The sequence below is a fragment of the Ornithorhynchus anatinus genome, chromosome 4 (genome assembly GCF_004115215.2).
Source record: "Ornithorhynchus anatinus isolate Pmale09 chromosome 4, mOrnAna1.pri.v4, whole genome shotgun sequence".
Lineage (NCBI taxonomy): Eukaryota > Metazoa > Chordata > Mammalia > Monotremata > Ornithorhynchidae > Ornithorhynchus > Ornithorhynchus anatinus.
Window position 1 is genome coordinate 43,197,684 of NC_041731.1, and position 16,466 is coordinate 43,214,149.

The 16,466-nt window shown below is 49.7% G+C and overlaps 1 protein-coding gene across 11 annotated transcripts in view; it reads left to right on the plus strand.

Moving 5' to 3' along the window:
- Positions 1 to 16,466, plus strand: part of LOC100081752 (DAB2 interacting protein) — a 349,972-nt gene that overhangs the window by 274,489 nt on the left and 59,017 nt on the right. For all 11 annotated transcript variants that reach the window (XM_029062225.2, XM_029062227.2, XM_029062226.2 and 8 more), the window contains one exon: positions 14,550 to 14,703. In XM_029062225.2, coding sequence (XP_028918058.1) covers positions 14,550 to 14,703 — 154 coding nt within the window. The remainder of the gene's footprint in view (positions 1 to 14,549; positions 14,704 to 16,466) is intronic.

Below are 16,466 nucleotides of genomic sequence, written 5' to 3' on the forward strand. Positions count from 1 at the left end.
AAGCAGGGTAGTGATTCACTGGGAGGGTTGTGCCCCGTCCCTCTAGTTCCTGCATCCCTAGGTTGGCACCTGCCTGCTAGGCCCTAAAGCCAATTTTGGGCAGACACCTGCCATGCAGCACCCAGGATGCATGGACCTACTGTTTCATTGCCTTTATTTGTGTCTTGGAGACGTCAGTAGAGCCAAGCATCCTAAGAGCTAGGCAAGACCTCAAGAGGTCATCTTGTCCAGCCTCTGGACAGGCGAATAATGTACACCGTCAGGGCCAGGAGGGTTTTTTCTTTGCTCAAGGATTTTAGGGAGGGCACACCCTCCCTTGTTACCTGTCTCTTGTAACTCAGAAAGTTCCACTTTATGTCCAACTGAACTCTGCCTGCCTGGAACCCTGGTCCCCTCTCTGAAGTTTATCCCCCCAGCCCTGACCCTAACTCCACATTTTCCTGCCGTGAGACCTTAGAACATGTCAGGTTTGGAGACCCAGACTTGCAGTAAACCCTTCAGCCCACGTTTCTCCTGTCCCATCCTGTAACTTCTGAATGAACAGTGCCATCCCTAAAGCAGATTTGTAAATATCCATTTGTACAAGGGACTGGGCTTATGGAAAGCTTGTGAAAGGCCTGGCCTGTTTAGAGAGAATGTGGGGTTTTCATTCTTAACTTACTCTGTGTGAAGAGTCAGGATCTAGAACACGTGGCTCGAGCGGTGCTGTGTGTACATGCAGTTTCTTTTAATATCTCACTGGGTTCTACCTAGATAGATGTGTATGGCTAGAAGAACAGTCCCTAATTCTGCAACCACAACCTATTCAAAATTCAAAATGAAAACTCACTTCTGGCAGAACTGAGTATGCTTCCTTACAAGGCTGGGTGTCTCCAAGATTGACCCCTATGAGGTCCTGGGCCCCTCCAGCACAAGTTACTGGGAGCAAGGTGGGTTCTAAGGTTTGGCCAGAGGAGGGGGGAAGAGAAGCCCGCACTATGAGGACACGAGCAGTACCACTGCTCAGAAATCTGTATCCGACCTGACCGTGGCAACCAGATGCTTGGAAGAAGGAACCAAGCAGCCTCTCCCACAGGAAGGCACAAGTGGAAAGCTCCCCAAACAATCACACTCAGTCCCTGTGAGCCTCTTTGCAGGATGTCAGCTGTCGCCTTGGTGACTTACCCCTCACTTTGCGATGGGTCTCTAGGGGAAAAGAAGGGCCTGGAAAAAGACAAACCACATTTCTCTGTGTCACAGAGGCATCCCAGGCACGTAGTCTGGGCCGGGAACTGTGACAAGTTCACAGGGTTCTTCGTCCTCTGCCCTCCGCTCCGTTCCCAAGCCCCTGCCCCTGGGAGAAGACCTCCCCGCCTCTGGAACAGAAATGGAGGGAGGTCCGTTTGGTTTTCTGCAGGCTGTTTTTATCCCCACTCTTGACTTCCCATGGGCCGTCCTGTCAGGGACATCTGGCCCCGCAGTCCTGTCCGGGAAAGGCTTTGGCAAACTGGAATTTGACTCTTCCCATGAGTCATGGGGCCTGGGAAGGAGGAAGGGAGGGAGGAGCAAGAAGTGTGCTCCACCAGCTCCTCCAGCTCACCTGCAGCAACAGTTTGTCCCTGGCTGCCTGAGAGACACCTTCTAGAGGCAAGGATGAGTGTCTGAAGAATGTCTGGGTAAGGATGAGTGACCCTGGGAAGGGGTGAGTGACATTGGAATGGGTCACCTGTCTTGGGGGGATGACAAGGCATCTGCCAGTCCCACGATCTGATCCTTCTGATTGTCCCCAGCCCAAGTCGACCCCATTGCTGTGCCATCTGGATTTCAGAGACCACAATGAGCAGATGGGGCCTAGGGAGAGAGACCCCACCTGAAAGATCTGGCCCTCTGAGAGTATTCGTCCCAGAGCCTCAACCTCACCCTGCCTCCTGCCCACTCACTCCATCTGCTTCTTCAGCAGAGGCCACTGAACCCAGCCAAGCGGATCTTCCCCAGGCAGCCCGGGTGAGGGAGGAAGCAGGGAGAGGAGATGGATTTTTATGAGTTTTCCAGGTTTCAGATTGTCATTGCTGCCTCTTACAGCAGATTTTTCCTGATTTATCCCAAACACCTCACCCTCCTGTGGTCCAGTCCAATGGGCTGGAAGGGAATGAGCTGAGACAGTCTCTAACCTTCTCTCCTTCCAAGCCCTGACCATGATCTACCCGAGATACCATGCAGGAGACCAGCTAATCCATTTCCAGGGGCACAAGGGCAGCTGCAGAACAGCTGGGTCTTGGGAGGGGTGTGACAACTGCAAGGAAATATCCAACAATAACAGTTTCAGGTGGCAGGCTCCTTTCCTTCGGTGATTTCCCCCAACAGTCCCCAGAAGCCCAGAGGCTGGATCTGACACTCTGGCCAGAGAGGGTACAAGAAAGATCAGTTGATCCAACTCATTGTGGGCAGGGAATGTGTCTACCAACTCTTTTATATTCTACTCTGCCAAAAACTTAATGCAGTGCTCTGAGCACAGTAAGCTCTCAGAAAATGAGGTGCATTTCCTTCAGGCCTAGCCAGAAGACCCTTTTCCACAGACCTGGCAGGTGCTAGTATACTTCTGCGCCTCCAGGGCGGTAATGAACTTTGTTCAGTATTCCTCCTCCTTCTCTCCTCCCCAGCTCTGAAAGAAGAGAAGCTGGCCAAAGGCAAGTACTTGAAGAACTTGAAATGAAAGCGTGTCTTGTTTCACCCAAATTTTCACCTGTAAACAACATCTGGGCGGCCAAAGTGTTGGGTAATTTCTCCCCACCTTCTGCCGCAGGAAATTAGCTGGTGTCGCCAGCCCAAGGGTTGGAACAAGTAGAACCCCATGGCTCTAAGCCACTTATGTAGCCCCAGTGTCCATGTTGCTTCACATTTTTTATGGGGTTTTCTAGGATTTTGTTGTTAGTCTGTTTGGAAATGTGCCTAATTCATCCTCAGAGTAGGGCTAGGGGATTCCCCCCCAACACCTCAATTTTACAAATGGGAAAACTGAGCCATAGAGATGTTGAATGGCAAGGCCAGCATTAATGGGTATGGGGCAGTGCCCACAAGGCAGTCTTAAGTCTTGGCTCCAAGTCCTGGTATGTGACTCATTTGACTTAGAAAAAGGAAGTGTCAGAACCTGTTTCCTTCCAGGTGCACTCTGGGATCTCATTCCCAGCAGATCTTGAACTGGTGGTGGAAATCTGTGAAAACAACTGGATTAGACTTTCAACTGGTCTGGTGGTTCCGACACAAAGTTGATTGAAGCAGTAAACAGCGTAGCAGGGAAGGAAGGGAGTGTGATACTCTGGAGGTACAGGCAGTGAGTTGAGTTTGCCCTTTGTTGCCACAACCTACCTGGCATTAGGCAGAGTGTTCTGCTTCCTTTCACTGTTCTGCTTGCCTCTCTTTGTCCATTCTGTAGCACCAGGGATAAACCCGTATTGCTCAGTTTACCATTGAGTCCTTTTGCACACTCTCTGCCCTGCCACCCAGGGGGTAGAGAAAGTGCTAAGAGATTTGTGTTTGGGTGGGGCTCTCTAAATGCAATTCCTTCACTGCATTTTTGTGCTTAAATGGTGTTCATCTTGCCAGCTATGGGGCGGGTGGGGGCAGGCCTTTGCCCACTGCATTCCGGAGTACTCTTGCCGAAACCAAGAGCCATCCCTGTGGGGGAGGGCAAGGATTGGAAGGGAAAGGGAGAGGGGGTGTTATTAATCAGTTAAGAGATCTGATAGTTTCCATCCCCACAGATGGACTCCCAGGGCAAGGGTGGATCATCATTCCTCAAGATGGTGGGGAGGGGATGTTGAGGGGAATTGTCTGGAGAGGGAGGTGGGGGTCTTCATCAGGCCACCCTCCCAGTGCTTAAACACTCAGCCTCCGGACTGAGGCAGTAATATTGCTGTGAGTGATGGCTCCAGTGAGGAGTCACCCACTGCCCCAGAACATCCCCTGCCTTGTCACTGCGAGTGGGACTCGCAGAAAACATGAAGTCGGGGCAGCACGCTGACGGCTCCAAAGGGGACAGCAGAACTCATATGAAGAAGACTAATGGGCCTTATCCCCGGCACAGGCCTGGACGGGAGATGCTGCTGAGATACGGCCACACAATGAAAGGCAATTACCCTGGCCTCCTCTTCCCACACCCCTCTCCCAACCCGCCGGAATAATCAGTCTGCTCGGAACTGGCCAGCTTTCTGGGCTGAAGTGATGAGGAGGAAAGGGAAGCTGGGAAAATGAAGACTCAAACCCAGCACCATTAAGAGCTATCCTGGGAGGGCCAGATCCTTGACCGCATTTCCAGTGGTCTAACAGCCCAAAGTTTGCTTTGCCCAGCAAGTGATGGATGGGGAAAAGGAAACTGAAACTGGTTTTAATAGTCATCTTAAGTGGCAGATACTGGGCCTGCACACTCTTTGTCTCTTTTGTGTGTGGTTTGGAGGTGGGGCTTTGGAGTCAGGGATTGGAGGTGGTTTGGGGTTTGATTTTTATTTGAAAGAACAGAAAGATGCGATGAAGCAACTTCTTTCGTGAAATGATTTCCTGAACCCTGAACTCTGTTGCTGCAGCTGCCTGGAAATCCCAGGTTTAAATATGCAGATCCATTCATTAAGGATGATGTCCATTCATTAAGGATGATGAAGCTACCTAAAGGACTTGGATGTTGATTCACTCCCAAATTCAGGGGGTTCCCAGTGGGCCATCATGCTCTGAGTCCCATCCCCTGACCCCTACCTACGGGTGTGTCCTTGAGTCCACCAGAGTGTGATTGCTTTGACCAAAGAGAGCAGAGAGAAAGATCCACCCTACTCCCTGCCCCCATAGCAGGTGGGAAAGGCTTTCGTTCTAAAAACAGCTTCAGAATAAATGGAGACCAGGTGTGCTCCCTCTTAGGTCCCCAGCACCAGCATGCCCCCTGAGGACAAGTGTCTCCCCACCCCAAAGCCAGGAGCCCAGCACCTAGGGAAATGCAGAAAGAGAAAGTGGCAGAAGGCAGGGAGTGGGAAACTTTCTATTCAAAGAGGACACGTTTTCCAAGGTCCCTTACTGCCTCTAGTAAGTAAAGAAGTGTGAGTTTTACATGGGCTGTCATTTTAAGACACTATTTTCCTTCCTGCCAGCACGATGTCTGACTCGACATGGCTTTACCCTCCCAGCCTGATTGGCCCCTAGGGCTGGTTGGGCAGGGACTCTGTCCAAGAGATCCTCTGCAGGAAGGGAGTGGAAGGATACAGTGGCCAGATAGCCCTTCCAGGCATGGCTCACAGCCCCTGGGTGGCCAAGTGGGATTCAGCATCTGGAAGATCTGGTCTGGGACTAGCTGATTGCTCAGGGCCCTCTGCTCTGTGTATTTCTCCTTCATTGTGGCCCAGGACCAGGCACTGGGATTTTGCTTTCTGGATTGACCAGGCTTTGAGCACACAGTGCCAGAGATCCCAGAGGAAGAACTGAAAACTCCAACTAAGAAAATGAAGCAGACCGTCCAACTTTTCCTCTGACTTTAACGGGTTACAAAAAGACATCCAATGAAATTAGGGAAGCAGCGTGAGTGGTGTCTGACTCCCATTGCTGGGGGAAACTGGCAAGCGAGGCTGTCCACCTTTCTTGGCCCAGGCTGCAGACAATTGTCAAGGCCACAGCCTTGGCCATGGGAGATTTGAGGTTTGTTGTCCCCTGAGCTACAGGGTAGGGCTCTCTGTCTTCACCCCAGTCATTCTCTTTGGACTGAATCTTTAGACCTCAGAGCATCCTTCTCCTCCACAGTCCAAGTATCTGCCATGTTTAGCTCAGGCTTGCAGATGACCAAGGCCCAGGGAGAGTGTAGCCAATAGGAAAGAACGTTAGCTTCTGGTGATTTATCCTCAGCCTGAAGAGCCTGGGGACAAAGGGGAAGGTTCAGAGGAAACTGGTAAAATCTGGGGGGCTGATACATTTTCTATTCTTATCTGCAAAGCCAGTTTAGTTCATTAACTTGTAAGAACTCCCTCCAGAAGGGTGCAGGCCTGTGCAGGGACAATAATTTGGTATTTGTTCAATGCTTACTATGTTCCAGGCACTGTACTAAGTTCAGTTAGACAATAGTCTAACTGCAAAGGTGGTTTTGTAACCTGGTCTCTGGGATTAATTGGTTGACCACTCTTATTTTATCTGCTGCTTGTGAAGAATTGCAAGAGAAATTAGGAGTGGAGAGACTATTATGGATTTTGCTGATAGGTTGGAGAGCTGGGGCAGCTGCCTTCCTGGAAGAAGAGACCATCTTTGTGCTTTCAAAGATGGAAAAAAAGAGATTTATTTGACGGCTGTTCCATTCAGGAAAAAAGAAAAGGGAAAACTTTACTTAGAACATTGGAAAAAGTGAGCATCTTAATTCAACTTCAGAATTAGGGATGGGGAAATAGGTTATAAGATGATTATTATTATTATTATTAAGCACTTACTACGTCTCAAGCAATGTTCTAAGCACTGTAGTAGGTATGAGTGCATCAGTTTGGAAACAGTCCCTGTCCCACTTGAGGCTTATGATCTAAGTAGGAGGGAGAACAGGTGTTTTTTACTCCATTTTTCAGTGAAGAAACTGAGGTACAGAGAAATTAAGTGACTTGCCCAAGGTCAAATGGCACTTAGTACAGTGTTCTGTACACAGTAAGTGCTCAACAAATATGATTGAATGAATTTGACAGAAGCAGCATGGAGTCTACTTCCCCTGGCTGTGGAATGTCTTGAGAAGAAGTCATAGACCAGCCAGAAAGTGCCATCTACTGTTCTCTATAAGCATATGCCCTCCTCTGGGGACCAAAATTAGTTTCCATTGACACTATTAACATGTGTTAATAATAATAATAATAATGTTGGTATTTGTTAAGCGCTTACTATGTGCCGAGCACTGTTCTAAGCGCTGGGGTAGACGCAGGGGAATCAGGTTGTCCCACATGGGGCTCACAGTATTAATCCCCATTTTACAGATGAGGTAACTGAGGCACCGAGAAGTTGTGACTTGCCCAAAGTCACACAGCTGACAAGTGGCCGAGCCGGGATTTGAACCCATGACCTCTGACTCCAAAGCGTGTTCTGGGGTTGGGGTGAATAATATGGTGCTTAAGGGGAACACAGGCAAGTTGATTCCCCTGTATCTACCCCAGTGCTTAGAACAGTGGTCTGCATATAGTAAGCGCTTAACAAATACCAACCTTATTATTATTATTATTTATAGTCAACAAGGAGAGGAGGGCAGATAGGGGAAATAAAGGGCTTAGTCTGGGAAGGCCTCTTTGGAGGACATGTGATTTTAGGAGAAGCAGCATGGTGTAGTGTATAGAGCAGGGACCTAGGAGTCAAAAAGTCACAGGTTCTAATCCCAGCTTCACTACTTGTCTGCTTTGTGACCTTGGGGAAGCCACTTCACTTCTCTGTGCCTCAGTTACCACATCTGTAAAATGGGGATTGAGACTGTGAGTCCCACATGGGGCAGGGACTGTCCAACTCGATTTGCTTGTATCCATTCCAGTGCTTGGTACGGTGCCTGGCATATAGTAAATTCTTAACAAATGCCATCATTATTATTTTGAAGGTGGGAAACGTATTTATTGCTATTGTTCTTATCTGTCCGTCTCCCCCGATTAGACTGTAAGCCCGTCAAAGGGCAGGAACTGTCTCTATCTGTTACTGAGTTTTACATTCCAAGCACTTAGTATAGTGCTCTGCACATAGTAAGCACTCAATAAATACTATTAAATGAATGAATGAATATGAACTGGCGGGGGGAGTTCCAAGCCCCACTAAACAACAGGATTTAGCAAGAAAATGACTATGGGGTTTAAAAAAGAGGAAGGAGTCAAGGATAATGCTAAAGTTGTGGGCTTGGGAGATAAGGAAGATATGGTGGAGTCGGCAACTGTGATGGGAACGCTTAGTGGATTTAGTGGGAGGAAAGACGCAGAGCTAAATGTTGGGCATATTGAGCTTGAGATGTGGTCCCGATGTTCAAGTAAAGAGGTCCTGGAGGTAGAAGGAAATGTGAGATTGCAGAAAAGGCAAGAAGTCAGCACAGGTGAGGCGGATTTGGGCATCATCTGTGTATGAATGGTAGTTAAAGTCCTGGGAGTAGGTGAGGTCTCCAAAGACAGTAGCAGAGATGGAGAAGAGAAGGAGACCCAGAATGAGGGGAAAGGAGGCCTGGGGAGGCCCAGACCATCAAGGGTTATTTACAGGCAGGCAGCTCCCTGCCTCCCGTGTGCAGGGCACAGAGCAGCCAGCAGAAGGCTGGGGGAGTCTACCTCTTAATCACAGGCCATTCCTCAGGGGATGGAACTTGTTGAGGACAGCAGTCTGACACTTGTCCTGGAAAATCCATATCTGCCCCAGGTAGCATTTCCTTCCTGGATCCTGATCCCTGATCCCCCTCTACTTCAAGGTGGGTTATCACGAGGACCAGGGACAGGTTGTCAGAGAAGCTAGTGCCAGCGAAACAAAAGCTGCCTTTTCTGGGGTCACCTCAGCGCTCAGGGGGAGAGATAAAGAGGTCTAGACAAGCAAAGCTAGAGAGTGGATGTTGGCCATCTGTCTTTCTCTTAAAGAGGACAGATGAGGTGTGCCCACCAGCTCGCCCATCTGCTGGTCTTGTTCTCCTGAGCCTGCAGCAGTGCCCAGGTCGGCACAGGAGCAGCAGCAGCGGCATCGCCAACCCAGCTGTGCTCCCGGTTCTCCACCCAGAGACGTTTTCAGAGGGAGAGTGTCTGTTGCTGTCCTACCCAGCTACAGGAGCAGCCAATCGGCTGGCGGCAGGCGGGGTGTCTGAGCTGGGCTTGCTGCCATTGTTTCTGTTCTGCGCTGCCTGTGCAAGTGCGTGGACTGGAAAACCAAACTAAACAAACCGAGCCGCCAGAGAGCAGGGGAAAAGACCGGTGTGGCGGGCTCTCTGGTGACCCTGGACTGGTGACCCCGAAGAGTGCCAGTCGTGGTTAGGAGCCATTTACCCCTGGCAGAGCAGCAATCAGCCTGGAGATCTGCTAGGGAGTCTTCCAGGTGCTAAGGAAAGAGGAGAAAGACCTGGGTTCGGCGGCAGGGTACAGGGATGAGGATGAGGGGGAGGGACTGAGAAGAGTTCCTGCTGTGCCCCTCTCCTCCCACCCCCGTCACCATCAGTGCCCTGAGAAAATCTTGGCAAGCGTCTGCGAGGGCCTCGGAAACGTGAGAAGAAAAGAGATTTGGGGCTCCCGGATCTGCCTCTTTGGAGACAACAGACCCAGCTTGGGCGACCCTGAGCTTCTAGTTGAAGCCCTACATCTGCACTGGGCTTCAGCAGGGGCAGCACTCAGGCACGTGCCCCTGATGGGGAAGGAAGCGCTCGAGAGCACGATGCCAGGCACAGGCAGGACTCCAGACTGGCAAGTGGGCACTGGGGTTGGGTCGGGCAGAAGCCAGATGCAGAGAGGTTCTATCCTAGTTGTGCTGACCAAACTGACCCTTCCCACTCAAAAAGGAGCCTGCTGCATTTGGAGGAAATCACCCAGGCTGATATGTGACTTGCTTTCCTCCGCTTCCCCTTCACAGTCCTGTGGGGGTTAGTCTTGGGCCGCCAGCCCTCCTTGGAGGGGGTTGGGGGGCTCCTTGCATGGGGCTCCAGCTATGTAAATTAGCTCCAGCCCACCTGAAAGAAATCAGACAATGGACAGAATGAAAATCAGGCAGCAGGCTTGGAAAAAAATTTGGGGCATTCGACCTCTTCTGTATTCCCCTTCCAGTTGGGCTTTTATGGGGATGTGTGTTGCAGGGCCGGGGGGAGTGTGGTACGACTCCCATGTGTGTTATCCATGGGCAGAAGCTGGCTTTCTCTGTGCCTGTTGCTTTGAACAGTGGGAAGGGGATGTGGGGAGGGAGGGTAGTATAGGAGCTCCTAGTATGGGAGTCCCCTGTGGTAGATCTGGGACAAATTCTGTAAGCTCTCTGCCCATTGCTTTGATTATGTATTTTCAGTTTACCTTTGACAGACCAAGGGGGAGATCCTCATCTGTCTGGTTAGGGGCCATCCAGAACCCAGGCTTTCTGAAGCCCTATGTGGAGACTGAGGGGAGATGTATTTGCCTGCAGTATGATCTTGGGAAAATGACTGAACTTTTCTGCGCCTCAGTTTTCTCATCTGTAAAATGAGGATTCAATTCCTATTCTCTCTCCAATTTATAATCTGATCCCCATATGGGACAGGGACTATGTCCAACCTGATTATCTTGCATCTACCCCAGTACTCAGTACAGTGCTTGCCACGTAGTAAATTCTTAACGAATTGCAGAGTTCAATAACAGTAGTGTGTCTTACTCCAGATCAGAAAGTAATGGGTTCAAATCAGTAATGGGTTCAAATCACCTTGCAATTCAGATATATTTTCATCTAGTATGTAAGCTCTTTGTGGGCAGGGATCATCTAAAATCTATGTTTTGAATTATACCCTCCCAAGAGCTTAGTTCAGTGACTCGCAGACAGCAAACGTTCAATAAATACCATTGATTAATTATTTTTTTCTGGTCACCTGCTGGTCTTCTTGGTCACCCCTGAAAGTTCCTTGTGGGCAGGGAGTAATAATAATTATGGTTAAGTGCTTACTGAATGTGCCTACCACCCGTTAGATTGTACTCTCCTAAGTGCTTAGTTCTGTGCTCTGCACACTGTAAATACTGACTAAATACAATTGAATGATTGATTATGCTCTGTGAAAGAACTACTTTTCAGCCACCTTCCCTCCCTCTTCACCTATGCCTACGCCTGTGGCTCCCCCTGCTTTATTGCCCAGCCAGCTCCTTGCCCCATCCTTATCAGGGAAATGGCAGGTCTGGGCACTTTACTCATTTAGAAACTATTTGTGGTTTCAGATTATACTTTAAACTTCCTTACTGACGGTTTATATGGAGGGGAAAGCCTTTGTTTAGGCGCCCTGGCTCTATTAAATTGAATTACTTCCCCCTGCAGTTTATACATGAGGGCAGCTTCTATTAAATGCAGTTATTTTCCCCTCTGGCTTGCTAAGCAAGCGTGCTGTTAGTAATCAGGGACAACTTCTAAATGTAGGTTTCCGCTGTGCTTAGTGGAGCTGGTACTCAATAAGCAAACCAGATTTAGAGGTGTGCAGTATCTAGGACCTACCCAGAGAGAAAAGTGGGGGTGTTGATGGGTCCCTAATCCCCTGCGTGTTTGGAAAAGAAAATGACACTTAGGAGGCTCATTTTTGCCTGCAAGAATGAGAACTCATTTACAAATCCCCACCTAGACCTGGTGACCCAGGATAGAGAAGAAGCATAGCCTAGTGGAAAGAGAATGGGCTTGGGAGTCAGAGCACCTGGGTTCTAATCCTGGCTCTGCTATGTGACCTTGGGCAAGTTAACTTCTCTGGGTCTCAGTTCCCTCATCTGCAAAATGGAGTTTCAATACCTGTTGTCCCTACTACTTAGACTGTGAGCCCCATGTGAAAACTGATTATCTTGTATCTAATAATAATAATAATAATTGTGGTATTTGTTAAACACTTACTATGTGCCAGGCACTGTACTAAGTGCTGAGGTGGATACAAGGAAATCTGGTTGGACACAGCCCCTGTCCCATGTGGGGCTCACAATCTCAATCCCTGTTTTACAGGTGACATAACTCAGGCAGAGAGAAGAGTGCAGTGATTTTGCCCAAGGTCACAAAGCAGACAAGTGGCAGAGTCAGGATTAGAACCCATGACCTTCTGACTCCCAGCCCGTGCTCTATCCACTAAACCATGCTGCTTCTCAGCATGCTGCTTCTCTACCCCAGTGCTTAGTACAGCGCTTAACAAAAAAAACATTATTATTGTTGCTGTTTTGAAGGGCTGTCAAAGTGTGCTACTGAATTACCTTGGCCTCTATATCTTGGGCCATGTTGGGATAAAAGACAGGAAAAGAGATTTATTTAGAGGGGAAAGCCATAATGAATTATACCTTTTGGGTGTTTTCTGTAACCTCCGGAGGAGGGCAGAAGGCTAGGGTGGCTTTTAAGGATTCTAGGACCTTGTATTCTCAACTGTTGAGTGGGAAGAATTTTATGAGAAACTCAAGAGGTTCTGGAAGGTTAAGTGAACAGAATGTTATTTTCAGAGGAGAAATTGGTTCTAGACTCAGAGTGCCTGGGAAAGGGGTATCCAGATAACCTTCCAGCCTCCATCGGGAGACTTAACACCGAGACAGGGGATGGGTAGGATGACCTCCCAGTTGGAAGAAAAGGATGATTTCATGCACAGTCTGCCCAGTAAAGTCAGCAAGCCTGAGCAGAGGGCGCTGTGTGGAGGACAGGGGAGAGAGATAGACAAGGTTCCCCTCACCCTAGGAATTGGTAGTCCAGTTGGAGGTTGGGGAAAGATTTGAGAGCAGAATCAGGGGCACCATCCCAGATGAACCCCATTGCTCTGAGTGCTACTAGGTTGGACATGAGATGGGCAGGCTGAGCCCCCAGGGTACAGAAGGCTCTGAACTCTAGACAGGAATGGCAGAGGAGGCTGGACTGGGTGCTTGAAGAGTGGTGAGGAGTGTTTGGTTCCAGTGACAGCACAAGGGGATGCTGGGGAGGGACAGGATGTGGTGGGCAGCACTGGGGTTTGACCCTGTGAGAATTGATCAGATGGGGGCAGCCCATTCAGCCCCTCTGCTCACCTCCACCGCTTTGGGATGCTGCAGGCAGGTCTTGTCTTCGCTCAGAGCAGTACCGGCCCACCTCAGCAAGGAGGAGGCATCCCTCAGGCTGGCACAGTCTTGTGCCCAGTATAGGCAAGGAGGCTTGGTGCTCAGGGCCTCTCAGGGTATGGGGGCAGGGGGCGGGAGTGAACATTTTCTTGGTGTTTGGTGCTCAGGGGACAGAGAAAAGATTTTCCCTTCTTGAAGGCTGAAGACAGCCCTGCTTGGATATCTTCTGAATGTAGGTTTCCGCTGTGCTTCTCTGCCTGCTGAGACAAATTCTGAGACCAAACTGACACTTTACACTCAGAGAGGGGCCTGCTGCATTTGGAGGAAATCACCCAGTCTAATTTGTGACTTGCTTTCCTCCACTTCCCCTTCATAGTGCTGTGGGGGTTAGTCTTGGGCCGCCAGCCCTCCTTGAAGGGGGGTGGAGAGTGCTCCTTGCGTGGGGCTCCAGCTATGTAAATTAACTCCAGCCCACCTGAAAGAAATCAGACAATGGGCTTTCCTTTCTTCCCATCCTGCTTTTCTGGACTATGGCTCTAGGGCCCTGTTGGTCCAGGTCTATCTGAGAGTCACTTCCACCTTCACCGTGAGCTAAGGGCCCTCCCTGAGGAACAATTCAGAGCCGGCTGCCTCTGAGCAGCTCTGCTTGGAGGATTCAGCTGAGCTTGATTTAACGTCTCCAGTCTCTCAGGGCCACAGGGTGAGAAAGCAGGACAAAGCAAAACCCACAAAACCCCTGGCAATGTCACCAGGTGTAGCGGTGGCTCCCAGCTCCAGTGGACCTGCAGGGGTAGCTGGGCTCCCTACAGAGTGAGAGGGGATGGAGTCAAAGCTGTCCATCCCCACAGCCGCCCTTACTCCCACTGGGGGCTAGGGAATCTGGGAAAGTTTGAGGCTGATCAACCCTTCTCCGCAGACTAGTGGACAGGACAGGCTGGGCTAAAATGAGGGCCTGATCTCACCTCAGACTCCCAGCTCAGCTCACTCGCAAACGGGAAAGTTCAGCTGCACTTCTCCTGAGTTCTGGGCTCTCTCTTTTTCGAGCCAACGTGGGAAAGAGACTCGCCGCAGATATAACCCCATCCCAGTGGGCCCTGCCTAGAGAAATGGGTGCTCTCAAGCCCTGCCTGGCACAGGTGTTGTGCTCCCGTGTTGGGGTGAAACACAGGTAGGAGCAAGTTAAAAAGGGAAGTTGTGCAGTTCTGTTCTCCAGGAGTCCCAGGCATGGGACTGGAAGTCAAGAGACCTGGCTTGTAATCCCAGCTCTTCCACTGACAAGCTCTGTAACCTTTTTCAGGTCATTTCACTGCTCTGTGCTTCAGCTTCCTCGTCTGTAAAATGAGGATAAGATACCTACTGCCCCTTCTTTTAGATTGTGAGGCCCCGCATTGGGCAAGGACTGTGTCTGATCTGATTTTCTACTCCAGCTTTAGCATGGTGCTGGACAAATAGAAAGCACTTAGTAAAAATAGTACTGATTTTCAAACCGCCTGTGTCTGGGTAGTTGGATTGAAATCCTCCCTGGAATCAGGGCAAAGACAAGGTGACCCAGAATTCTGTGCGTTAGAATCACCTTTCCTGGGTTCAGCCCAGCCACCCATTGGGCTAGGTGCTCTGATGGCAGATCGAGGAACATCAGCACCTCAATTAGGAAACTGTCTCGTTAGCCACCTATTTCCAGGTCCAGGGTCCCAGTGGAGTCAGGCCTTCCATTACCGGTGGGGAAATAAGACATATTAAAGAACAGTTCCTGGTGGGTTGGTGGGACCTGTTTGTGCCTGAGGTCAGATGGGCTAGTTCAGCCCTCGGTTCAGGGTCGGGGAAGGAGGAGGAGAATTCACGAATGCTGACCCTGCGGTCTTCCTTCCCCAGATCCCATCTGATGCCGAGACTGAAAGAATCGCGGTCTCACGAGTCTTTGCTCAGCCCTAGCAGTGCCGTGGAGGCCCTGGATCTCAGCATGGAGGAGGAGGTGGTGATCAGACCTGTTCACAGCAGCATTCTGGGCCAGGACTATTGCTTTGAGGTAAAAGACCCAGGGGCTCAGTTCCAGGAGGGGTCCTCCAGGACAGGGGTGCCCGGGGGCCCCTCCCAGGAGAGAGCAGACTGGGGGTGCTGAGGAACTCCCTGGAATTCTGACCCTCGGGTGGGTGCTTTCCCCTTCCAGCTCTTTACATTCTCAGCAAGTTTAGAGATCAACAGATTCCATCCTCTCAGTCACCAGGGAGTGTCCTTGAGACCTGAGCAACCCCAATGCTCTTCTGCAAAATGCAGAAGCAAACTCAAGACCCTCCCAACCCTCCCTGTGCCTCCTAAGACCTCTTGCGGCTTAGCTGACCTCATCTAACCTTGCCCCTGGAGTCTGTTCCCCGGCTCCAAGTCAGATTAGTTTACGAGGAAGGGAGCAAGCCTTCCCCATGTCCCACCTGATGGAGTCTTGGACAGACACGGCTGAGAGACTCTGGACCTAGCTTCCAATCTCTCCAAATCCCCAAACAGAAGCAGCTGGCAGTTCAAGTCTTTCATTGCTGAAATGGCAAGTCACGACAATATAAAGCCGATTCTAATACAATGGAGGCATTGGTGGAGAGAAAGCCGACTCTCTCCCTGAACAAATCCCAGCTGGGTAGACTCTGTTCATTCAGCATCCCGGCTTCCGGTTGCTAGCCCTGTCTGGAAACAGAGCAGTTTAGAACATGGTCCGTCCTCTGGCCCTTGGGCTCCCGCTGACCTACAGGAACTGTATGGTGGGATCTGACAGAGCCGGGGTCCCACGTCCATGTAATCAGTGTGGTTGGCCAGGCCCTGTCATGGTGGGTGAGGAACTTGTTTACCAAGTTTTTTGTTTTGTACTCTCCCTAGTGCTTAATACAGTGCTCTGCATAGAGTAAACACTCAACAAAGGTTTCATCTTCTCCACAAGACCTTCCCTGATTAACCCTCTTTTCCCTGGCTCACTCTCCCTTTTCACATCATCTCTGCACTTGGATCTGTGACCTTTAGATATTTGTTATTCACCCCACTTCCAATCCCACAGCATTATGTACATTTCTTTAAAGTATTTTTTAATTACTTATTTGTTCATATTACTGTCTGTCTCTCAGACAATTTCTAGACTGTAAGCTCTTTATGGGTAGGAAACAGGTCTGCTAATTCTAATGTATCATACTCTCCCAAGCACTAAGAACAGTGCTATGCACACAATAATGTAATAATAATAACAATAATGGTATTTAAGTGCTTACTGTATGTCAAACATTGTTCTACATGCTGGGATAGACCCCAGATAATCAAGTTCCGATTAGACTGTAAGCCCGTCAAACGGCAGGGACTGTCTCTATCTGTTGCTGACTTGTTCATCCCAAGTGCTTAGTACAGTGCTCTGCACATAGTAAGTGCTCAATAAATACTATTGAATGAATGAATGAATGGGAAATGCCGCTGCTGGAGCAGAAGAGCTCAAATCCTGCACCCAGGGGCGAAAGGTGGTTTAATTTGAACCAAACCAGAGTCAGCGGAATCAGTCATTCAATTAGTCAATGGCATTTATTGAGTGTTTCCTATGTGCAGAGCACTGCACTAAGCACTTGGGAGAGTACAGTACAATAGACATAGCAGACATCCCCTCTGTCCACAATGAGTTTACAATCTAGAGGACAACAGGGAGCCAAACACTTTTACTGGATGCAGGTGGTCAAGAGTGCCTCAAGGGCCAGGAGACATTTGGAGAGGATGAGGTGGAGCTTGAACCCTTCTTCACAGTGGGGCAGAGATGAAGTAGATACGATG